The sequence below is a fragment of the Perca flavescens genome, chromosome 20 (assembly GCF_004354835.1).
Source record: "Perca flavescens isolate YP-PL-M2 chromosome 20, PFLA_1.0, whole genome shotgun sequence".
Lineage (NCBI taxonomy): Eukaryota > Metazoa > Chordata > Actinopteri > Perciformes > Percidae > Perca > Perca flavescens.
Window position 1 is genome coordinate 30,406,778 of NC_041350.1, and position 26,679 is coordinate 30,433,456.

Sequence of the window (26,679 nt, forward strand, 5' to 3'; positions counted from 1 at the left end):
TGCTCATATTCTGCCACTGGCCGGGATCTGTTTTTAAAAAGACTGATCACAGACTATGGCCAAATATGAGAAAAGCACATAGTGTCATTGGAAAACCTCACTTAAGGCTACTTATTGTGATTTCTTTTGTAGGTCCAGTGTTTGATATGTGACCAGAAGCTGGCCTACAACAACACCTCATCCATGTTGAGGCACTTCGGTGCCAAGCATGATCGTGCCACTGCCTCTGCACAAGCTGAATCCAGCAGTCAGTGTTAGGGAGCTTGTCTGACCCAGAACGCAGAGAAATCACACCGACAACGTAAAGCAGTTTAAAAAGGTTTAATGTAGCAGAGTGTACTCAGAGAATCACTGTAGGTAGTGTCAGGGTGGTGAAACTCCTGGCTGGTCTGAGGCTTGTGGCGAGCCAACAGGGAAGAATCCAGGTCTTTATGGGACACGAGGGGAACAGGCAGAGACGAGAACACGGAGGGTTTCCCAAGTTGGAGACAGAGGCTGGATGGTGGGGCTTGAAGCAGGCAGGCAAAGCAGAGGAGGCAGCTGGGCAGAGCGCTAAGTGGAGAGAGACACAGGGTTAGTAGGAGCTCAGGGAACAGAGACAAAACCGGAGTAAAAGGCAAAACGGATTATACTGGATGTAGACTGGGAGCCAAGTTACCACATGGGTTGTAGATAAGAAACTGGCGCCAACAAGGTGATCAGCCCAGGTTTAAGTATTGCAGGGGTGAATCATGAAGATGAGCTGCAGCTGTGAAAACCGTCAATGCAGTGTTGGATCGGCCACGCCCCTTGACCTACTTCCTTCTGGACACTCCTCCAGCACTCCAGGTGGAAAAACACAGAACACAGACAAACAGGGAAAACAAAACCACCCAACTCAGGGTGGAGAGACAGCAACCCATAACAGTCAGGGTGAGTTTGTCTTCTGATTCTGTTGTTCCTTTTCAAGTGTGAACTCCGTAGTGTCTCTATATGCTTCTGTCTTAACCGTTTGTGTTTCTCACATTTCAGTAGGCCTACATGCATGCATTTATTAATGACATGTAATCATACTGCATCATTTATAAATGTACATTTGTTGTGTTGTAGGAAATACAAAAGGACCGGATTGATGAAGCACTTGTCAACATGGTCGTAAAAGACTCACAACCGTTCAGTATTGTGGATGATGTTGGATTCCGAGCTTTTGTGAGCCTTTTGGATCCATCCTATATTCTGCCATCACGGCAAACTGTGAAAGCCATGGTGGAGTCCAAGTTTGTGGAGGAATTGCTGAAGGCTACAGCTGTGAGTCTGACCTCCAGACATCTATCCATATGGATGCATATCTTGCCATCACCTGCTATTTCAGTGATGCCGAAGACAAATTGTCCACCATATTATTATCTGTGGGGAAGTTCCCTGAGAGGCATTCGGCAGCCAACATCGCAGCTACAAAGACATCGGTCATGGAGGAATGGGGGATTCAGGGAAAGGTGAGATGCCTTGTGACTGATGGTGCTGCAAACATGATGGCATGTGGGAATATTTTGCAACTAAAACACAGCATTTGTATTGCCCATGCTATCAACTTGGTTGTGAAGAAAGCCATTGACCAGACACCAGGTCTGGAAGAAATAAGGGGCAAGGCCAGGGAGATCGTGGCCAGAGAGCAGCTCATCAGCACCCAGCAGCAGATGGGGAGACCTACTCACAAGCTTGTGCAGGAAGTGGAGACACATTGGAACAGCACATATGACATGATGGCCAGGCTGTATGAGCAGAGGGAACCAGTCAGTGCTGCTGTGGTGGCACTCTGCACCGATTTGGCGGCTCTGACTTCTGTAGAATACCACAGCATAGCAGAATGCCTTGGAGTACTGGCTCCCCTAAAAGAAGCAACGGTGGAGCTGTCAGCAGAAAAAAAAAGAAAACTGTCTCTGGTTCCAAAATTGTTCCCCTTGTGCGAATGCTGAGGCATGCCATGAGTTCTAAACTGTGGGAGGTGAATGGTGAGATGGCTAAGCAGCTCTGCAACAACCTCACGCAGCTCATGACTGAGAGATTAAAGGTGCTCCAAGTGATGGGACTCGTTTTTTAGGCTACAGCATTTTTTTGTCACATACAGCAAACATCTCCTCACTATCTGCTAGCTGCCTGTCCCCTGAACACACTGTAAAAAACATCCTCAGCCTGCTGCATCCTCAGGTATAAATCTATGGTCAATATTGTCATGTTTGTATGGTATTTTTGTAGCCTAATGCATTGGTTTTTTTTTTTGTCAATATTCAGGAACTGGCCTATGGGATTTGCTGGACCAACATGTTATGGAGACCAGGAAGGTGAAAAGTGCCACTGCGAATGCCACTGGAGAGGTGCAGAGGTACCTCAGTGAGCCCAACATACCATGCTCAGAAGAGCCACTCCAGTTTTGGACACAGCACAAACATGTTTACCCTCATTTGTACGTGCTGGCCCGTAATATTCTGTGCACACCTGCCTCCTCTGTGCCATGTGAGCGGGTATTTTCAAAAGCTGGTGAAGTGGTCAGCAAGACAAGAAATAGGCTCAGCCCTGGAACTGTCGAAAAAAAATTCTTCAAACACTTGTCACCAAGCACAATAATATCCCCCTGACCTGTCTATGAGCACTGTTATCCATAAGCACCATCACGGTTTAACTGTCACAAGCACTTCTACTGTCCCAAAGTATGTCCTTGCCACTGTCAAAGCACTTCCCCAATCAATTGACTCACACTATTTCTATAACCCCCACACTGGCAGTAGACTACATGTCACACTGTTAGATTGCTCCTATAGCGTACGCTTCTGCACTGCCTATCTCACCTATTTGGCTGAGGAGACAATGTTGCTCTAGGTTACTCAAAATAATCACAGAAACGTGTGTGCAACGTATTCTACATTAATTTCCCTCCAAAATTGACGTTCACAACCAAACTCCTAACTTTACAGTTTTATTTTGTGGAGAAGGCAATGACATTTTCATTGATGCAAGATCCCAGGCTTAGTTATTATTTATTTATCCATGAATTCATTAACAAAATGTACTCATCTTTGTCTAATATCTGTCAAACTTTATTTTATTTTTATCATGATCTAATGTTTTTATTTATACAATTAAACAATACACTGGGACATAACACATCCCAGGACCATCTGTTTGTGACACAATGCTATTCTTCCTTTCACCACCAGATGTCCTCCTAGAGTCCTGAAGCTTCAAGTACTGAACCTTTTTTCAATATAACTGGATTGAAAGCTTCAGTTGGCCATCACTAGCATAACCACGAGGTCTTTCATGAGCACCACTAACGGTGGTCGTCTTGACTATGATCTGACACAGGGTGGAGGAAGTACCCGCTACATGAAGCAGAGGATGATTGTGGTAGATGAACTGCAGCTGGAACCCTGACTCCCACACACCAGACTCCACTCCTGCAATTAGGACAGACGGGGGGCTACCTAGGAGCAACAGGCCTAACATACTCTTGCTTGAGAAGAGGTACTGTTAGTTTTCACTTTGTTATATCCACAATGGGTATTATGGTAATTTGCCGTTCGCAAAAACCACGCCCGCTAGTTACTGTTACTACACCTGTCAAACAATTGAGAACCAGACACATAGCCATGGCTGGGTTGAGCTCCATACCAGAGTCCATACCTATTGGTATAAGTGATTGGTTTTAGAGTAATGCAGCAGACATATCCTCCAGGGCACGACAGAAAGGGCTGCAATATGCAGTGGAGGGATATGTTCAAAATGTTAAAATAAGCAAAGACGGGAATATTACAACAATCGAGGCAAAGGTGTACCGAGAAACCTCGCGAGCTGTTCTTGCAATGCAACCAGCACAGCCTTGTGGACCAGTCATGTTCCCTCACTGCCGGGTAAGTAGCCTACGTTTTAAATTTTAAATATTTTCCCAGCCAACATTCTCTGTCATGTGTCAGACTTAACAGTTTAGTTTACAAAGATTCAGTTTCTACCTGTTCTATCACAGGTATGACAGGTTAGCTATGCTAGCTAAGCTAAGGATGACGACCAGCCTAAACAAGTAACGTTAGCCTACAGTTTCCCCACCTCTCAAGTTTAACCTTTCATTATCGCATATGTTCTACGTGTCTTTAAACATTTCATACTGCATGTCACAGCCCTTATCATCGAATTCATAGTTTACCCACCTCTTAACCCTTAATCAGTGTTAAAAAGGACAACGTTTAGGTTGTTTGGGGTACGTTTGTACCCCAAACTTTTAAAGAGCGATTGCATAAGGAAATTACATTTTTTAAATGGAAAACTATATATCATTTTTTTTATTTACTTCTCAACTATACATTTATGCTTTGTTTTTGTGGAAATTTGGAAGTGTTTTACTTATTTACTTCACAATTACTTAACTAGGCCATAAATTGGCTCATGAAAAATGATTTCTTTAAAGAAAAAAAATCACTTAAATGATGATCTTAATTAAATCTAAATAGATTTTGGACATTGCTCTATGTGTTAGGGATAGAATACTGCCATCAGGAGGTTAGTGGAAAAACTTTATTTCTTATAGTTAAAGAATTAAAGTGCAATGACCTACGATCTAATCCTAGCCTATGTAACAGGTGTAAAATAATTAAGTAGCCGATTACTAGAGAACTATTTCTCAGTGTAACTGTTTTTAGAAACAATGGTCCTAATGTAATGTTATGGCTTTTTACTAGGTCACCGGGTTACTGTTCACATGTTGTGGGCCTGATGTATACCTTGGACCTTGAGCGTGCAAGAAAAGATGAAGAATCTTCCACAAGCCAACCTCAACAGTGGCACAAAGCCAGAGGGAAAAAGATATCTGGGCAACCAGTGTTCAACCTGGTGGTCGCCAGGGCCAAAGTCAGCCGCAAGCGTAAGCTTATAGTGTCTAATTATACCAACAACAAGTAAGTTTTTACTCTCTGTGTACTCTACATTACCATCAATATTAAGAATGTATGTTCGTTTGCTGTGTAGCATAGACATTCCCAAGATCTTGAGGATGTTTTTCTATTATAGGAAAGTTCTAGGGACAGACATATATCTACTATCTATCTACTGAGGGAGATGACAGATGCACCCATAAGCTACCTTGTAGATAGAACCGCACCTATGGTAGAAGTTGGAGGCAAGAAGTATGCAATAGGTAGTGGTCTAAGCCACCAGGTGAGATGATTAATAGAATAACAAAACACAATATTCCCTGCACATGTTTTAGCATTTATTGTGTCATAACGTGCACATAGTACAATTTCATTTCAGTAAGATTTCATAAATGAACATACATATGGACATAATGTCCTGATCAGTGCCATAATTTAAGAATGCGTGGCTGGAAGTTAGAAAGAATGCTAACCACATACCAGATCTGATTGATAACAGCAAGCCTTGAATTAGGTATCCTGCCAGACACAATTTTAAACTTTTTGATTTTAGCGATGGACCTCTCAACGTGCACCCTGTGCTTTGCAATGCGCTTTGTTGCCAGCACATCTCCAGCAGCCATTTGCCTATTAGACCTCGCAAAAGGTGGAAGATTTAACTGCAGTCCGATTGCTTTAATGTCTTCTTCGATCAAAAACCCTTTATCGGCCATTAAGCCATCCCCTCTTTGTAAATAGCCATTCTCAATCATTTTCTGCAATAGTGAGATGATACCGCACTGTCTGACAATCTCCTTGTCTGACATGGAATCTGTAAAAAGCGCTGATGAGAAAATCACAGCGCCACGGGGGTCACATGCAACTAAAGCTTTGAGGGTATTGGTGCTTTTGTAGTTAGAAAAGCTCTGGCTTTGTAGAACAAGTGAGGTTGGCCTCTCAATTCTGAGCTCGGTGCAGTCTAATATGGCGAATGTGGTTGGGTAGTCAATTTTGTAGGCAGCTGGCATGTTCTGGGTAATGATGTCCCTGTGTGGCCAAATTGGCAAGTCACCCAAAACATCAAACATATAGTCAATCCAGGCTTTGAAGACATTGCTTGCATTTTGTGAAGTTATGTTGAATCGAAATGCAAGACTTTTCAGATCTTCATTGTTCCGCAATTTCATCAAGACGAACAAGAGCTGGTTACGGAGGGGCATATCATCAATTTCCCTATCAGTGCGTTTGTAGTTTAACGGGATAGTAATTGAAATGGTGTGTGGATTATTTGGAATTCCAAAAACGGTGCACAGTTGGTTGAATTGGTCATATGTGAAGCCAGTACTGTAATTAAACATTTTGGAAATTTTGCTGCTTTGAATGAGCTCAGGTGTGAGAGTTTTCTTTCTAAGTGTGCTTATTTCTGCTTTCAGTCTGTCTATCTCACCTTCTTTTACAAGCAATTTCAGTTTTAGGTTATTATTATCTTCTTCCAAGCTCTTCTGTTTTCCTGTGCCCTGCTCCTCCTCTGTTTCCTTTTCCAGCTGGAGTTCAGGAAGTAGGGGTTGCTCAAGATTATCTATAAAGAAAAAGTGTTTAGAATGTTAGATGTCAATGATTATAACTACATTCTCTTTCTTTTCCCTCTTTTTACAGCTGCCACTTTTTAGCAACATTGGCACATCATTTTTGACCCTGGAGCACGTCCTGTCAGCCAATCGGATGACTTCCCCAACTTTCCTCTGCCACCCCAACCCACGAATGTCTGTACAGTTCTTGATGAACAGGCCACACGTCACTACACAGAACTTAGCATTACCATGCCTGATTCCATAGCACTAGAGCGTGAAACAAGGGAACAAAACACAAACCAGCTGTGGTTCCATGCAAGGTCTGGCCGAATAACATCGACCTCTTTTAAAAGAATCTGCTCTAGGAGAGCAGATCAGGAAAGTCTCGCTGCAAACTTAAAGAGCGGCACAAATGTGCAGACTAAGGCAATGAGAAGAGGTGTAGTACTAGAGCCCATAGCTGTAACACAGTACACAAAGCTTACAGGCAATGTAGTGTATCCATGTGGCTTTGTTGTGAACCCACATTCCTCACTTCTTGGTACATCGCCTGATCGTAAGGTCATAGAAAGAGGAGAGGGTAAAAGCCCAAGCTATGGGCTTTTTGAAATCAAGTGCCCATCCAAGGAGAGCTTTGTACAGTGTCCCTACCTTTCCAAACAGGCAGATGGCAGCTACAAATGAAAAGGGAGTCATGCTTATCATTACCAAATAATGGGGCAGCTTGGCCTCACAGGAATATCATGGTGTGACTTCTTTGTGAAATGTGAGGAAGACTACCACCTTGAGAGGATACACTTTGATGTAGCAAAATGGGAGCAGATGAAAAACAAGCTTGATGTTTTTTATTTTGATTACTACATTGCATCAACATAAAATCACTTACCACTGTCAACAACACACTCTTGAGTGTCTTCTGCCTCGATGGTGCTGGAAGTGGAGGCATCTTGCAAACTGAATCTGCAATCATTTAACATTTTTTTTGTTATTTATATGGATTGTGCTAAATAGTTTTGGACACTGTTACAAAAAAAACAATAAAACATGTTACTTGCAATCAAACGGGCTATGTGTATGCACTTTTGAATGAAACAGGTGTGGGATGCACACAAAAATACACAGAAATAACTACCATTACCACACATTTCTTCAAAACAACTCAACTTTTTTGCAGAAAAGCAGTTTTTTTTAAAATCAATGTAGCATGCTATAATATAATATATAATAACATAATGCGATGGGACACATGGGTGGCAGTGAAGGTCAGGGGGCCTCGACGGACCAGACCCGGGCGGCAGACGCTGGCTCTGGGGACGTGGAACGTCACCTCTCTGTGGGGGAAGGAGCCGGAACTGGTGCGGGAGGTGGAGCGCTACCAGTTAGATCTGGTGGGGCTTACCTCTACGCACAGTCTTGGTTCTGGAACCATACTCCTGGATAGGGGTTGGACTCTTTTCTTCTCCGGAGTCGTCCAGGGTGTGAAGCGCCGGGCGGGTGTGGGGATACTCACAAGCCCCCGGCTGAGCGCCGCTGTGTTGGAGTTTACCCCGGTGGACGAGAGGGTCGCCTCCCTACGCCTGCGGGTTGTGGGGGGGAAAACTCTGACTGTTGTTTGTGCATATGCACCAAACAGGAGTTCGGAGTATTCAGCCTTCTTGGAGACCTTGACTGGAGTCCTGCATGGGGCTCCAGTGGGGGACTCCATTGTTCTGCTGGGGACTTCAACGCACACGTGGGCAATGATGGAGACACCTGGAGAGGCGTGATTGGGAGGAACAGCCTCCCTGATCTAAACCAGAGTGGTTGTTTGTTGTTGGACTTCTGTGCTAGTCATGGATTGTCTATAACAAACACCATGTTCGAACATAGGGATGCTCATAAGTGTACCTGGTACCAGAGCCCCCTAGGCCGAAGGTCAATGATCGATTTCATAATCGTTTCATCTGATCTGAGGCCGTATGTTTTGGACACTCGGGTGAAGAGAGGGGCAGAGCTGTCAACCGATCACCATCTGGTGGTGAGTTGGGTCAGGGGTGGGGGAAGACTCTGGACAGACCTGGTAAGCCCAAACGTGTAGTGCGGGTAAATTGGGAACGTCTGGAGGAGGCCCCTGTCCAACAGACTTTCAACTCACACCTCCGGCGGAGCTTTTCGTGCATCCCTGTGGAGGCTGGGGGCATTGAACCCGAGTGGACAATGTTCAAAGTTTCCATTGCTGAAGCTGTGGCGAGGAGCTGTGGTCTTAGGGTCTTAGGTGCCTCAAGGGGCGGTAACCCATGAACACCGTGGTGGACACCGGTGGTCAGGGAAGCCGTCCGACTGAAGAAGGAGTCTTTCCGGGATATGTTATCCCGGAGGACTCGGAGGCAGTTGCAGGGTACCGAAGGGCCCGAAGGGCTGCAGCCTCTGCCGTGAAAGAGGCAAAGCAGCGGGTGTGGGAGAAGTTTGAGAAGACATGGAGAAGGACTTTCGGTCGGCACCAAAGTGCTTCTGGAAAACTGTTCGCCACCTCAGGAGGGGGGGGCGGGGAACCATCCAAGCTGTGTACAGTAAGGATGGGACACTGTTGACCTCAACTGAGGAGGTAATAGGGCGGTGGAAGGAGCACTTTGAGGAACTCCTGAATCCGACTAATACGCCCTCTATGTTAGAGGCAGAGCTGGAGGATAACGGGGATTGTCGCCGATTTCCCAGGCGGAAGTCACTGATGTAGTCAAACAACTCCACAGTGGCAAAGCCCCGGGATTGATGAGATCCGTCCAGAAATGCTCAAGGCTCTGGGTGTGGAGGGGCTGTCCTGGTTGACACGCCTCTTCAACATTGCGTGGAAGTCTGGGACGGTGCCAAAGGAGTGGCAGACTGGGGTGGTGGTTCCCCTTTTTAAAAAGGGGGACCAGAGGGTGTGTGCCAATTATAGGGGTATCACACTTCTCAGCCTCCCTGGTAAAGTCTACTCCAAGGTGCTGGAAAGGAGGGTTCGGCCGATAGTCGAACCTCGGGTTGAGGAGGAATAATGCGGATTCCGTCCTGGTCGTGGAACAACGGACCAGCTCTTCACTCTCGCAAGGATCCTGGAGGGAGCCTGGGAGTATGCCCAACCATTTTGTGGATTTGGAGAAGACGTATGACCGGGTCCCCCGGGAGATACTGTGGGAGGTGCTTCGGGAGTATGGGGTGAGGGGGTCTCTACTCAGGGCCATCCAATCTCTGTATGACCAAAGTGAGAGCTCGGTAGTAAGTTGGACTTGTTTCAGGTGAGGGTTGGCCTCCGCCAGGGCTGCGCTTTGTCACCAATCCTGTTTGTAATATTTATGGGCAGGATATCGAGGCGTAGTCGGGGTGGGGAGGGGTTGCAGTTTGGTGGGCTGGGGATCTCATCGCTGCTCTTTGCAGATGATGTGGTCCTGATGGCATCATCGGCCTGCGACCTTCAGCACACACTGGATCGGTTCGCAACCGAGTGTGAAGCGGTTGGGATGAGGATCAGCACCTCTAAATCTGAGGCCATGGTTCTCAGCAGGAAACCGATGGAATGCCTTCTCCAGGTAGGGAATAAGTCCTTACCCCAAGTGAAGGAGTTCAAGTACCTTGGGGTTTTGTTCGCAAGTGAGGGGACAATGGAGCGGGAGATTGGTCGGAGAATCGGCGCAGCGGGTGCGGTATTGCATTCAATCTATCGCACACCAGGACGAAAAGAGAGCTGAGCCAGAAGGCAAAGCTCTCGATCTACCGGTCAGTTTTCGTTCCTACCCTCACCTATGGTCATGAAGGCTGGGTCATGACCGAAAGAACGAGATCCAGGGTACAAGCGGCCGAAATGGGTTTCCTCAGGAGGGTGGCTGGCGTCTCTCTTAGAGATAGGGTGAGAAGCTCAGTCATCCGTGAGGAGCTCGGAGTAGAGCCGCTGCTCCTTTTCGTCGAAAGGAGCCAGTTGAGGTGGTTCGGGTATCTGGTAAGGATGCCCCCTGGCATCCAGGCACGTCCAGCTGGGAGGAGGCCTCGGGGAAGACCCAGGACTAGGTGGAGGGATTATATCTACAACCTGGCCTGGGAACGCCTCGGGATCCCCCAGTCGGTGCTGGTTAATGTTGCTCGGGAAAGGGAAGTTTGGGGTCCCCTGCTGGAGCTGCTCCCCCCGCGACCCGACACCGGATAAGCGGACGAAGATGGATGGATGGATGGATGGATGGATGGATAATAACATAATATAAATATATATATAATAACCTACAACTTACCGTTCTGTTGGTGGCTTTCGACAGCCTCCTAGATGTTCCCTTTTCGGGTTAGGCACTTGAACAGCCTGTACAGGGTTGGGATACTCAGGTTTAGGACTCCCGTTCATAAAATGCTATAAAGATTAAAATACAATAAGTTCATAATTGCCTATTGGGACCTTAATACACAGTATGCTAGATGGAACCACAACTGTTAAATTCAGTTTTACAGATTTTATAGCCTCCAGTGACCGTCAACCTCTTGCTAAATTATCTGTGTTGATGTGCTTGACAGGCTAACAGCTATCAGGCTGCCTGCATTTCCTACGGAATAATAAAGTATCTAATGTTCTAACTTTACTACTTTCGATAATAATGCTATATAGAACCACAACTGTTAACTTAAGTCCAGTTTTACAGATTGTAACTGTTAATGTACTTAGCTACTTAAACTACTTATTGATAATTGATATAAGTTAGCCCGCTAGCTTTACTTACCTTAGAGCAGACATATGTATGCTTATTAATCTTCAAGGCATTTAGCTGTGAGTGACGTCTCCCACACTGCTTTATCCATTGTTGGCATCTTTCTGCTTGGGTCTTGGGCTTTGGAAAGGCGAAAAAAACGACCCCTCCCTCTAAACGTTTGGGGTACCTGGTGTCAGACTTGCAGGTGCCATAGGCGCATCGTTTCACGGTTTGACGGAGGTCCTTCTCCTTAGTTACAGTTGCTGAGCTAGGATTGGACGAGGACCATTCGAGGGCGGGGTTTTGCGAACGGTCAATTAAGGCACAATATATAATTGTTTGATATAACCGGTGTGGGAAACCAGCAGAGGCGCGGGAAGTCATTTTCAGCAGGGGGTGCGGGGTGCTGTCGGGGGGTGGGGGGTGGGTGGGGGGACAATGACTCTACTTCTGCCTCCCCCCCCTCCATGAAGTACGCTACATATGGTGCAAACTAAATGGGCACTAAATCACATGCCAATCACTACTGGTCAAAAGATTCCTTTGCAGCAGCCCGGGTTTTAATCCGACCTGCGGCCCTTTGCTGTGTGTCATTCCTTCTCTCTCCCCCTTTCCTGTCTATCCACTGTCACTATCAAATAAAAAATAATTTAAAAAAAAGATGAATGACTAGTCCAGCTGAGCAGGCATCAAGTATGCCTTTCCAGTTCAATAAACCAAGTACTGCCATCTGATTAACACATCACAAGACAATGTTACAATTAATTAAATCATACCAAAGCATTGTATGGCTCAAGACTATGGTGATATAGTATTCACTAAAAATCACCCAAGCAGAAAGCACAATAGTAATTCTGAAATGTGATTGACTGAAGATACAACAATGCCATCACACAACACAGCTGAGTGCAGGTTGTAAAATAACAGTCACTTAGTCAGCTGCAACTTCACAAACTGCAAAAGCCAACATATAGACTACTGCACTTGACAACTAAGTCTCACACAGGCCTATATAGCAGCATCACAAAATGATGATGCAATACGTCTGATATGCATGGCATTTCAATAAACTAAACTAAATATGTACATTATCTGGTCACACGGTCACAACAGATTATATTAACCTACTCAATTTACAGATAGCATAATAGCTCTTACCTTTAGAAGTTCTAATTTCTTGTCTTTTTCTTTGCAAAGTCGCAGATCAAATCCTCAAAGTCCAGCTCCCTCAGCAGCTCGCTACACCCTACTACACATGCGTTGCTGTGTGTTGGGAGCACTTTACAGGCAACGCAACAAATGTCTCCGGTGGACAGTGAATATAGAATCCACTCCCGTGGTACAGTTTCACCGTTGTGAAGGTGTCGGGTCAGTGCCTCATTAGTGAGAGAGCGGGTCTTTCTGCCGCCAGCCTCGTCCCCCCTCCGAGATGCTGGACATTTAGCCGCCGATTCTGAAAGGCTAATATCCCTCTGGGTATAACTTCCTCCCGGACGGTCTCTGTAATCAGTCCCCGTAGTGCAGGGTCTCCAGAGATGATGGTACCTGAGGGGCCATTATCTTGTTCTGTAATGCTGATGACCGGCCTCATCTCTGTCTTTTTCCACAACAACTTCGCTAAAGTTAACGGTAACGTTAGCCACCGTTAGCTGTGGCTGAGTGTAGCTGGTAGAAGGCAGCGATTCTTCCAAGCTAACGCTGGCTAGCTCCTCGACATCCTCCTCTTCGTCATTCCCAGCTCTTTTTAAAAAGCTATTTATTCGCGGGACATTTTTATAGCAGCCGCTTTCTCTCCGTTTTCCACACTTTCACTCGCTGATGCAACCCAATCTGACCGGGGATCAGTTACAAATTAATTCCACTCTTTCAATCTCAACTCGTTCTTAGAAAGCTGATCTTGGATCAGTGCGATGTAAACAACCTGCTCTATGCCCACCCACCTTTATCTTTAGCCAATCTACACAGTGCATGCGGCCTTCTCCCAATCATTACATTAAACAACTTGTATTTTATTCTGATTGGATAATTATCACCATAATGATTAATGCCCATTGGGTAATACGGGCTTGATTGCAGTTTGCCAACAAGGGATGCTGCCACCAACAGGGGGTGCTGCAGCTACCCCAGCACCCCTACTTCCCGCGCCTATGGAAACCAGGTAATTTTGAGTACCCATACCCTTTTTTTGTTTCTTTTAGAGATTTATTCATTCATTTCATTTGACAGGGCAGCTCAGCCATGAAATGTATGTAAAAAAACAAAATAAAAAAACAACAAACAAGTGACATCCTTCATAGACCCCGGCCTGCTGTGAGCTCTGTTAGGCTGGCAGCCCTGACAGAGCTCCAGGGGCCAACTCCCCTCTTCCTGCTAGCTAAATGGCCCGTTGTGTGAGAGTGAGAGCGCGGTCAACGAGCTTGTTACACCAGCAATATATTACCACATGTTACACACAATGTCACGCCACTTAGCTATACAACATACCTAAATGTCTTATAAAGCTAACAACGGTGTCCGATTTCAAGTTAATGAATATTTGTGAAGTTTAGCTCGGTGTTTCGTTAGCTGCGACTGTCCAGTCAATCCTATCTATGTGTAGCTACAAATCACGGATAGTTAGCTTAATTTTTGGTCGTAATTTGAGTATATTTACAGTTTGAATTTCGTCACGCCACTTATACAACATCTAACTAAATGTCTTATAAAGCTAACTACGGTGTCCGATTTCAAGTTAATGAATATTTGTGAACTGTAAGGGTTTCGTTAGCTGCGACTGTCCCTACCATCCTATGTGTACAAGATTGCGGCTAGTTAGCTTCATTTTTGGTCGTAATTCGAGTATATTTACAGTTTGAATTTCATCAAGCCACTTATACAACATCTAACTAAATGTTTTATAAAGCTAACTACCGTGTCCGATTTAAAGTTAATGAATATTTGTGAACTGTAAGGGTTTCGTTAACTGCGACTGTCCCTTCAATCCTAGCTGTGTGTAGCTACAAATCACGGATAGTTAGCTTCATTTTCGGCGTAATTCCGAGTATATTTACAGTTTGAATTTCGTCACGCCAGTTATACAACATCTAACTAAATGTCTTATAAAGCTAACAACGGTGTCCGATTTCAAGTTGATGAATTTTTGTGAAGACTAGCTAGGTGTTTTGTTAGCTGCAACTGTCCCTTCAATCCTAGCTGTGTGTAGCTAGCTACAAATCACGGATAGTTAGCTTCATTTTCGGCGTAATTCTGAGTATATTTACAGTTTGGATTTTGTCACGCCACTTATACAACATCTAACTAAATGTCTTATAAAGCTAACAACGGTGTCCGATTTCAAGTTAATGAATTTTTGTGATTCCAGAGGAATTCTAAGAGGAGGCTAGCTAGCTCCATCCAGCCGCAGGCTCTATCAGTGAGACTCGCGGACAAGAGGCGTGTATTTCACCGATCGTTTGTTTAAATAACTCAACACATTATAATTACACACATTATAAGATTAACTGGAACCTGTGGTAAGAGATTGCTGGCGTAACAAGCTCGCTGACCGCGCTCTCACTCACACACACCTGGCATTAGGAAGAGGGGAACTGCGGGTATGAAGTGCCGTGGGTTCCCAGCCGTAACGGAGCTCACAGCAGGCCGGGGTCTGTGAAGGAAGGCAGGTCCGCGGCGAGGCAGTAAATCAGGCAGCACCGGCCGCTGAAATCCGACACACAGTCGGACAAAATTTGCAATTAGACATACAGTGAGGAAAATAAGTATTTGAACACCCTGCTATTTTGCAAGTTCTCCCACTTGGAAATCATGGAGGGGTCAGAAATTGTCATCGTAGGTGCATGTCCACTGTGAGAGACATAATCTAAAAAAAAAAATCCAGAAATCAAAATGTATGATTTTTTAACTATTTATTTGTATGATACAGCTGCAAATAAGTATTTGAACACCTGTCTATCCGCTAGAATTCTGACCCTCAAAGACCAGTTAGTCTGCCTTTAAAATGTCCACCTCCACTCCATTTATTATCCTAAATTAGATGCACTTGTTTGAGGTCGTTAGCTGCATAAAGACACCCGTCCACCCCATACAATCAGTAAGAATCCAACTACTAACATGGCCAAGACCAAAGAGCTGTCCAAAGACACTAGAGACAAAATTGTACACCTCCACAAGGCTGGAAAGGGCTACGGGGAAATTGCCAAGCAGCTTGGTGAAAAAAGGTCCACTGTTGGAGCAATCATTAGAAAATGGAAGAAGCTAAACATGACTGTCAATCTCCCTCGGACTGGGGCTCCATGCAAGATCTCACCTCGTGGGGTCTCAATGATCCTAAGAAAGGTGAGAAATCAGCCCAGAACTACACGGGAAGAGCTGGTCAATGACCTGAAAAGAGCTGGAACCACCGTTTCCAAGGTTACTGTTGGTAATACACTAAGACGTCATGGTTTTAAATCATGCATGGCACGGAAGGTTCCCCTGCTTAAACCAGCACATGTCAAGGCCCGTCTTAAGTTTGCCAATGACCATTTGGATGATCCAGAGGAGTCATGGGAGAAAGTCATGTGGTCAGATGAGACCAAAATAGAACTTTTTGGTCATAATTCCACTAACCGTGTTTGGAGGAAAAAGAATGATGAGTACCATCCCAAGAACACCACCCCTACTGTGAAGCATGGGGGTGGTAGCATCATGCTTTGGGGGTGTTTTTCTGCACATGGGACAGGGCGACTGCACTGTATTAAGGAGAGGATGACCGGGGCCATGTATTGCGAGATTTTGGGGAACAACCTCCTTCCCTCAGTTAGAGCATTGAAGATGGGTCGAGGCTGGGTCTTCCAACATGACAATGACCCGAAGCACACAGCCAGGATAACCAAGGAGTGGCTCTGTGAGAAGCATATCAAGGTTCTGGCGTGGCCTAGCCAGTCTCCAGACCTAAACCCAATAGAGAATCTTTGGAGGGAGCTCAAACTCCGTGTTTCTCAGCGACAGCCCAGAAACCTGACTGATCTAGAGAAGATCTGTGTGGAGGAGTGGGCCAAAATCCCTCCTGCAGTGTGTGCAAACTTGGTGAAAAACTACAGGAAACGTTTGACGTCTGTACTTGCAAACAAAGGCTACTGTACCAAATATTAACATTGATTTTCTCAGGTGTTCAAATACTTATTTGCAGCTGTATCATACAAATAAATAGTTAAAAAATCATGATTTCTGGATTATTATTTTTTTGATTATGTCTCTCACAGTGGACATGCACCTACAATGACAATTTCAGACCCCTCCATGATTTCCAAGTGGGAGAACATGCAAAATAGCAGGGTGTTCAAATACTTATTTTCCTCACTGTACATTTTTGTAAAACAGCCCATATTTGAGCTTTACACTTTAAAAGTTTCAGAAGTGAATTTTGTAATGGAATAGCAGAGATCTGCGTGACCTAGATTCGGAATACTACCTGATCTCAGGTCAGTTGTGTAGCCTAGGTAAATGTTGGGGCGTGACCGTTCTCTTAATACACCCATGGGCTGACAAAGGTTCCGGTTTTTGGGAGGTTGACGTCAACTTCCAGCTTTGTTGAGATTCGCCCGTTTTCAGCGGCACTTTCAAAATATGAGATTTTCATAGTAAAGGGGTGTCAATGGGATTTTGAGCTCATATGTATGTCCTATTTACCCACTGTAAATAGAACTGTTGTTATTCAACTATGACAGGGTAAAATCGGTTTTGCATTCTATCACCCCTTTAATGGCTTGACTATCTACAATACATAGTACATCATTGAAAGTCAATTGCCATTAAAGGCTGCAATCTGTACTTATTATTCACCATAACAATGTGGTGTATATATTCATACATTCTTTATGACTATTCCATCAAGTTAAAGGAATTTAATTATTTGATGGGGAAAGGTTATGATGAGCAGGCAGGCAGAGATTCTATGGCACATTAAAAGCTGGTTAGAAGCTAATCAGACCAAATACATGAGGACATCAACAGGAATGCACAATTCAAGTGACTAAGCTGAGCCAAGGATGAGCCAGCAGAGAGTGGTTGCTATGGTGCAGAGTTGATTAGTGGATGGGTGTCAGGTGTGCAGCTGGGAGCAGGTGAATCAGCTTGGAACCAATCAGGAGCCGGGAGAGTGAGGGAGGCATCTATTACAGCTAAACTATACTACAATGGGTTTCTGAAAACATTTTAGGCAAGAAATAGGCAATGCAGTGACAGAATATTGAATCATGTTTGATCAGAAGCTCCTAGTTTGAAAGTCTGAGCTGAGTTTTGTTAGCCTGGTGCGTTGTGCTGGAGGCAGTATGCCAGTTACACTCTTAGAAGAAATACTGCAAATTACTTAATTTAAATAGTGAAATATTTTATAGATTACAAAGCTTTGAAATCAAGAAAAACAAGCCATAAATAATGATTAGATTTTAGTAATATTTTTAATTATGTCTGAATGAATTGATTTAGTATAATTACCAAATATAATTAAGTAAATGTAATTGAAAGACCATATAGAAAACATTAGAAAGTGAGTAGATACAACTGAAACCATTAGTATGATATAACTGAATACTTGGCTATGATTTATTTCAAATATGTGTTGTACTGATTTATTTCTTTTACTCCATTTACTACATTGTTTAGGAGTTTTCTCCTTGATGTTTAACCTAAAAAAAATTAAGACAAGACAAACAAAAATAAGGTTGCTGCTTCAGATTTGAGATATATGAAAATGTCTACTATAAGTGAAAACAGCTGATTTAAGCTCTGCATTCACATGTGAAACACCAGCAGCAACATCTCTGACACAGTATCGTGCAAATAAGCGAAAAGTGCATTAGAACAGTATTTGGCCACTTTTCTTAAAGAACTGGAGCCAACTGAACCATTTGTCATTTAATCTATTGACAAATGTCTTATCGTTTACCACTTAAGGTATCCTATTCACAGTGTTGTTAGACACTTAAAACAATCTGAACCTGTTAGATGCAAAAACATGACTCCGGCCACTTCAATCATTTACACTAAACAATTACCAAAGTTATCTTTTAGCATTCTACCTTTACACAACAGGGCATCGCCTGCAGATGTAACCCTATGGTGGTAGTTCTGCTTATAAGCAGGCTAAGAATCTATTATAGGAGTTATCTAAATCTAGATTCGATGAGGAGGTTGGTTTTGTACTAATCATATGGCCAGAAAACTCAGAGAATCCACCCCAAATGAAGCACAGCACAACAGATTAAAGTTTGAATGATGTTCTTATTAAACTTATTTTCCTTATTTTCTTATTCAAAATTCAATATTTAGTTCAGTTCACACAGCATCACTACTATTAATATTCACAAATCGGCCACAATTTTTGAGACCTCATGAAACAAAAAACAAAAAGAAAATCTTTCCAAAGAAAAATAGTTACCCTTGAGTGCACTCAAATATTTTAACTGTCCAACCACCCCTTCAATACTTAGCGTCCATATCAAACCACCCAATGGGACCGTTGCAGTGCTGTTAGATGAGGCAGTGGACCAAGGAACCAGGCACCAGGGCGAACAGAGAAGAATCCTGCTCCGATGGAAAGAACATCAGGGATCCGGGACCAGAAGAAGCTTAAAAAAAACCAGTCTACACAAACATGTGCAGAAAATTAACTAATGTAAATGTCCTTTTTTAATCTTTTCATCATTTAAAAGTCCATGTGTTCAATAATACAACTTAAAATAAAATCAATAAAATTTAATTGGACAAACAAAAGTACAGTATAGCACAGTAACTCAAAATTGGCATACTTGACTCAAAACTAAATAATTTCCTTTCAAAATGCATTTTTCATTGTACTAAACATTAGAATATACAACAAAATGTACCTGTGGGGTAACATCCACTGCTATTGTCGATAGCCAGACTGGTTTTTAATCCACTGAAATCCACTGTAACGTTGAAATGTAAACTTTTTAGTCATTTCACTATTTTAGCTTCAAGCTAATCAACACAAAATAATAGTTTCACTCACCGAGATAACTTTGTTTACAACAGATGTCGTATAATGTTCAATATAATTCAACCTCGAGGATATATTTCAGCTTCTAGATCAATTTTAATCGTAATAGTTACTTCTGCTCAAGCTCCCGTTTTTCAGGCTTTTTTCAAGGCAAAAACGAATGCCAGGAACAGCAGAAGAAGAACGTTTCATTGTGCACTGCCACCTAGTAGCGAACTAGATATTGCACTTTATTCTAGGTTTAAGCGTTTGCATTAAAGATCATTTCAGGGCTTTATTGGGGCAAAATGTACAGGGTTACACAGACATGGTAAGACACATATTTTATACCATCTACTTTGAATAAAATCGAATGATAAAAGGACAACCCAGAGCAATGTTTTAAAAGGGATAAACAACTAAATGGCCAAGGGATAAGGAACTTGTGTTGTAAATGTGTTTACACCCAAAGACATGGAAAAATAAAGCCCAGGTTCAAAAATCCTGGAATTATCCTTTGAGTAACTTTACATTAAACTTAAGATTACTGCTTAAAATCACAATCTGTGAAATAAAGCAAAAACTAAATTATCCCCACTATTTACTCTACTAGTCTCACTCTTCTGTCACCTGTGTTGGACATATTTTTTATTAAGACTCCCGTATTTCTAACAATTCAAGATTTGAACTTAAAATACATTAAAGTCATTTGTTGGGAAAGTGCCTGTAAAGTTAAATCAGATGCTTAATGGCTTATAAATGAAAAAAAAAATAGAGAAAAGGCTTATTAATGCAAGGTGTAAATGTAGACTCAAAACACACTGAAATCTGTCCAACACTGTGAGCCTGACCACACCTGGAGATCGTCTGATTAAATAGAGCTTTAGATTGTCCAAGTTTCTGACCAGAACCTCAATAATAATAAATAGTCTTTTACCGAATTCCACACATGGCTCAATTGGGTATGAGTCACATATTTTCTCATCTGAACAGCTGCCTCTTAGCAACTATATGACCACATTGATTATTGATTGATTATTGATTGTCTTTGCAGCGTTGCTGAAGGGTTTCCAGAATCCACTTCCACAAGCATCTTTTGAAATACAGCAAAAAGGTATTTAAGAGTTTTGGGGTATTTCAGATCCAAAAGCATAGGTCAGTCCTAGCAAGTAGCAACAGGCTCTGCTGAGATCCCCAAGATGGTTGAGTACAGTGGAACCTTCAATGATGATCCCAACATCATCGACCTGTCCACTTTCATTCCGGACCAGGTACACAGCCATCAGCTGTGCTGCCAGCTCTTCTTCCACATTGACAGCTGAATCAACATTCTGCAGACACTGTAAAAGGCAACTGGTTAGAACAGGCAGGCAGGATGTCACCAACATAGAATAAAATCAATTACCAAAACAACTATATCAATCAGTTGTACAAAGATTGTATAGTAAGTTGTGTATTGTTTTAACTAGCTTTGGGTTGATTATTTCTGATATATGATTAATTTGTTTGAATATTGGTAAATAAAAAACATGCAAATAATAGTATCCAGGTGGATACAAATATAGGTCAGTCAATATAAATAAAGATTGAATAAACAAGTGACCAGCGCTCTGTGCAGCAGTAGGGTAAATGGGCTTTGAACTGTATAAAATAAAAACAAAGTTATGGTTCATTTTGCTTTGTATTGTATTTAGGTTATGTTAGGTTACACGTTAAAACATCAACATCAGCCACACCAGTATTGTCTCCTTTTCAGTGGACAGCTAGAGCTACATAATGGCTGTGTATTTCTAATGACAAGAGTTTAATAAGGGTTCTTGCTTTGGTTAAAGAACACAGAAAATACACTGATGCATTAGCGGAAGCACTAATTTCAACTTTACACATTAATTGTAGGGAGAACCTAGACTGGGTGAACCCAGCCCAAACTGCAGGCAATTTGATTTCTCCCTGCAGCTCAGGCTGGAAACATGTACGTTTATCTATCTATCCTTCTGTTACAAATCTGCGGGGACCAATCACAAACTGGCTTATCCACCTGGCGCGATGACGATAGAGAAGCGACCAAGCAGCTTCTTGTTTACTGTACATTCAACATAGCGGCCACCAAAGCGCAGCAACCCGTTGATGCTGCTGTCACTGCTACGTGACTCGGATTGTTGATCTGATTGGTTGAAGGACTATCCAATTGCGTACAGAGTCATTTGAACTATGCCCGTTGATCACACCTCTTGTGGAGTAGAAAATACAGAGCAGACTAATCGGTCTGCTGATAGTCAGACTAGGGAGAACCCTGAAAGCCATATCACCTCAAACTCCTTGATTAAGGCACTCACATCTTCACCAAGGTGATCGATGAGACATCAGATGACAACTTTTCTGGTTTTCTGAAGGGAAATTCCGCTCTGTAAAGGAGAAAATGTATTCTTAAATGACAAGATACACTATTCACTCAGTGCACATTATGGCCTGGATATTTCTCCAAAAAGAGCTCATATTATGCTCATTTCCAGGTTATAAATTGTATTCAGAGGTTTACCAGAATAGGTTTACATGGTTTAATTTTCCAAAACACCATATTTAGAGTGAAACATCTCACTTCTGTTCCATCTTAGTTGGGAGTCGCACATGCTCAGTACCTAGGTAAGGACTACTAGCCAGTCAGAAGCAGAGTATGAGGGCGTGCCCTGACAGTACCTAGGTAAGGACTACTAGCCAGTCAGAAGCAGAGTATGATGTCGTGCCCTGACAGTACCTAGGTAAGGACTACTAGCCAGTCAGAAGCAGAGTATGATGTCGTGCCTAAGGACTACTATAACTCTGTTTGGGGTGGACTTTGGGCTTTTTCACTTTGTAAACCTATAACACGAACAAAAAAAAGATATATAACAATAAAGGAAAGAGGAAAAGCCAAAAATCATAATATGAGCACTTTAATGACAAGACAGGTGGGGGAAAGCAGCAGCTAAACAGAGGAGTAAACTGAAATACCTGGAGCAGAGTATTCATTATTGCTTACTGCTCCAACTAACAGCTTATTCCAGAAATTGTTTCTCACAGCCTACTTCAGAACTTAACAGCTGGTTGAGACCTAGTTCTAAGGTGCTTATAATATTGTTCATGTTTAACATAATAATTCACTCGACCTGTTTCAGTTTAACCTGTGACTTAAGACAGGAGGTGTAGTTTTGAGCTGGAGTTTTGCGCAAACTGTGTTTGATGTGGTCATGCATCTTACAGATAGGGGAGGGGGTCTTTGGTCTCAGAGGATTAGGGGGTCTGCGGTCTCAGAGGGTTAGGGGATTTATTTTACTTTTTATGTTTTTGTCACACCTTGCTCAAAGCTGACAGTTCAACCTTTGGTACAGATTTGTCAGCAAAATCCGGTAGGGTACTCGAGACACATTTGCGTGTAAATTTTGAAGATGGATGAGCTCTCAATCCTTTCAGTCAACATTAGGGGGCTTAACGGGCCGATCAAACGAGCCAAATTCCTGGATTATTTAAGAAGGAAAAACAGACGTGGCGCTTATACAGGAGTCACATTTACGTAAATCGTCTATGAAATAAATACTTTAAGATTGCTGCCTCATCTAGTGACGACACCAAAACCAAGGGCTCTATTGTCTTGCTTTCGCGGAAATGCACACTCACCGTAGACAAAAGTTGTAAAGACCTGTCGGCAGGATATTTTATAAATGTACTACAATACGGAGTAGGAAAATAGCTTAAGGCAATGTTTCACACGATAGCAATAGAACCAGCAATTCTGTGTGATCAGAATCAGAATCAGAAATACTTTAATAATCCCAGGGGGAAATTATTTTTGTTACAACTCCTCAACAGTGTCCACAGGGACCCCCTGGATGGAAATAGGGGTCCCAGATGATTTCGCCCTCCTCAGATCCACTACGAGCTCCTTAGTTTTTGTCACGTTGAGCTGCAGATGGTTCAGCTCACTCCAAGTGACAAAGTTGTCCACAACAGTCCTGTATTCATTCTCATCACCCTTTTCTATGCAGCCAACTATTGCTGAGTCATCAGAAAACTTCTGAAGGTGGCAGAACTCAGTGCAATAGTTGAAGTCCGAGGTGAAGAGGGTGAAGAGGAAGTGCGCTTATAACCACATTCCATTGTGACAGGTTAGGAGAAAGATCTAGGAGATGGCAATTTAATAATTCCCTTCTCCAAAACACAGCTTTTGATACAGAATTTAGAATCAAACTTGCTGAATTTATATCAATTAATACTGACTCAGTTTCTGACCCTGCATATACATGGCAAGCAACTAAACGGTTTATTAGGGATTTGCGTACTTTATATGCAAATCCCACGACCATAGTCTCAACCAATGGATTGCACTCGCAGCCGTTTCCCATTAAGCGGGGCTCAAGACAGGGATGTCCGCTCTCCCCCATGCTATTTGCAATCTCTCTTGAACCATTGTTAAAATGAACATAGTTCCTTGTGTGATTTTTTTAAGTATAATGATCCCCTTACCCCCACTTATAAATTTCTGGAAGAAACTTAAATACCTTAAAAATATTTGGAATAATAAACAACCTAGACTAAAATACTACCATGCAACGTACTTTTAAACATGGGAGGCTTGGCCCTCCCCAACCTTAAAGTGTATCACAGAGCCTTTCAGCTACGGGCCCTCAGAGTGTGGATGGACCCCTCATCTACAGTCCCATGGACAGAAATAGAGCAAAACCTCACTGGAAGTCTAAGACTGCAAGACCTTGCCTTTGCAGGTGTGTGTCCAAAAAAGTGTATGCTAGCCTATGGCCCTATTATCACCAACATATTGACCAACTTTAAACAGGTGGAGGAGCAAATATGCTACATCAACAAGTGGCATTTGAACACCCAAATTTGGCACAATGCACACTTAATGTCTGGTAACAAACCCTTTGCCTGTAGGCAGTGGAGTGACAGAGGTATTTATACTTTAGACCAGCTATTCAATGAGAAAGGTATGTTGTTTTGAAGACCTGAGAGCTAGTTTTGAGGTCCCCAGGACATCCTTCTTCTTGTATCTGCGCTTAAGATCTGCCCTAAAATGTTATTGAATGCCATGGGGAAACAGTCTTGAGATGCACCCAGTCATTAAATGGTTTGTTGATTTTCCTGTGAGAGGATTAGCATCCAAGATCTATGCAAAACTGCTGCAAGTATCTATAGGATAACTCCCAATTGCAAGGAAATGAAAACGAGAGCTGAGCCCTGAGGGTGTTTTGTCAATTAATGATGACTCTAAATTACATCTGCTTGGGAGACAGAGGAAAATTTGGTTAGCTGGCTCAACTGCAACATGAAAGAAAATGATAGCTCAGCGCTGCCCCCCCCAACTCACTTTGTATAAAACAGTGGTTGGCGTATTTTCTAGACATAGTTATGCTTGAGCTCTCTACAGCAAGGATTAACAAAGCCAGATCGTCGACTATAGACCTGTGGAGAAATGCAGCAGCACAAATATCAGTCCTAATGACCTCAGCATCACAAGGATTAGAGAAGAGTGACATGGCAAGGTGGGACTTTTGTTTTAGTTTGATTTTATTTGTTGTTTTAGTTTTCCTCAAGACCGCAGAGGGTGGGGGGTGGGAGAGGGTTTTGTTATTTCTCAATTATATTTGTATTTTCTAAATATAAAAAAAAAACAAAAAATTGATCTAAAAAAAATTAAATCTACATAGGTAATGCCACTTAAAGAATGAGCACCAAGCGGATTACAGACTTCAAAATCATCCACGTAAAGTAGACGTGAAATCCTTAGCTCTCCATCAGCAACAAACTCATTTGACTTGAAAGATTTGCCATCATAAAAGGATGAAAATTGTGCTAGAGTGCCTGAATATCTTGCAATGTCTTTGTTATTTATTAATAGCTGTAAGGCTTGTAGAATAGGTAGATACTGAAAGGTGCAGTTGTCAGATGGATCCAATTCAACTGGCTCAATAACTTGGAAGTTGTCTTTAAAAAACTTCCCCTCTTATATTTTGAAAAAATGGACCATCAGGACCAAGAGCTGTACACTAAGGCCCCGTTTACACGAAGGGAAGACGCAGATATTTTCCTGTGGTTTGGCCTCTCATTTACACGAAAACCTCGTTTTTATCACAGAAAACGATTATTTCTAAAAACTCTGGCCAAAGTGGAGATTTTGGAAAACTTTGTTTGCACGTTTGCATGTAGACTCTTCTAACCTAGCCTAGACTCTTCTAACCTAGACTATTTTAACCTAGATTCTTCTAAACTAGACTCTTCTAAACTAGCCTAGACTCTTCTAACCTAGACTCTTCTAACCTAGCCTAGACTCTTCTAACCTAGACTCTTCTAACCTAGCCTAAACTCCTCTAACCTAGACTCTTCTAACCTAGACTCCTCTAACCTAGACTCTTCTAACCTAGCCTAGACTCTTCTAACCTAGACTCTTCTAACCTAGACTCTTCTAACCTAGACCATTCTAACCTAACCTAGACTCTTCTAACCTAACCTAGACTCTTCTAACCTAGACTCCTCTAACCTAGACTCTTCTGACCTAGACTCTTCTAACCTAGACTCTTCTAACCTAGACTCTTCTAACCTAGCCTAAACTCCTCTAACCTAGACTCTTCTAACCTAACCTAGACTCTTCTAACCTAGACTCCTCTAACCTAGACTCTTCTGACCTAGACGCTTCTAACCTAGCCTATACTCCTCTAACCTAGACTCTTCTAACCTAGACTCTTCTAACCTAGACTCCTCTAACCTAGACTCTTCTAACCTAGACTCTTCTAACCTAGACTATTCTAACCTAGACTCTTCTAACCTAGCCTAAACTCTTCTAATCTAGACTCTTCTGACCTAGACTCTTCTAACCTAGCCTAGACTCTTCTAACCTAGACTCTTCTAACCTAGACTCTTCTAACCTAGACTCCTCTAACCTAGACTCTTCTAACCTAGACTATTCTAACCTAGACTCTTCTAACCTAGACTCTTCTAACCTAGACTCCTCTAACCTAGACTCTTCTAACCTAGACTCCTCTAACCTAGACTCTTCTAACCTAGACTCTTCTAACCTAACCTAGACTCTTCTAACCTAGACTCTTCTGACCTAGACTCTTCTAACCTAGCCTAGACTCCTCTAACCTAGACTCTTCTAACCTAGACTCCTCTAACCTAGACTCTTCTAACCTAGACCCTTCTAAGCATCAACAAAGGGCTCTCACTAACTTTCAAAGGTTGTAAACTTATTTCCATTCAGCAGTAGGTGTCGTTCCTCAAGTTGTTTGTCATCACCAAAATACTTTTTTCTGTGTGTGTGTGTGCGTGCGTGCGTGCGTGTAATCCTGCTTTTACCCCTTGATAAGTGCAAGCTTGTTTTCCGTTGGAACAATTCGATTAGAGATTTAGATTTGAATGAAAAATAGATTTGAATGTCAAATTGCCTGCTGTTTCTGATTAGCTACTGTTAGTGTTTGTAATAATAATAATAATAATAATAATAATAATAATACATTTTATTTCATACCTCTCAAGTCTCACACATTGGGCGTGAGACACACGCATTTCAACCC

General features: G+C 42.6%; 1 protein-coding gene and 1 long non-coding RNA gene across 2 annotated transcripts; both read right to left on the bottom strand.

Moving 5' to 3' along the window:
- Positions 1 to 306: 306 nt before the first annotated feature.
- Positions 307 to 742, bottom strand: LOC114546316 (uncharacterized). The gene is made up of 2 exons (XR_003691017.1): positions 659 to 742; positions 307 to 540 (listed from the first exon to the last, which is right to left on the bottom strand). It is a non-coding gene; the product is annotated as an uncharacterized LOC114546316 (long non-coding RNA).
- Positions 743 to 5,274: 4,532 nt separating this feature from the next.
- LOC114547316 (uncharacterized) lies at positions 5,275 to 10,757 on the bottom strand. Its single transcript, XM_028566625.1, has 3 exons — positions 10,690 to 10,757; positions 7,338 to 7,411; positions 5,275 to 6,459 (listed from the first exon to the last, which is right to left on the bottom strand). The coding sequence occupies exon 3, from the start codon at positions 6,236 to 6,238 to the stop codon at positions 5,324 to 5,326; it is 915 nt and encodes a 304-aa protein (XP_028422426.1). The 5' UTR covers positions 6,239 to 6,459; positions 7,338 to 7,411; positions 10,690 to 10,757; the 3' UTR covers positions 5,275 to 5,323.
- Between the last annotated feature and the right edge of the window lie 15,922 nt (positions 10,758 to 26,679).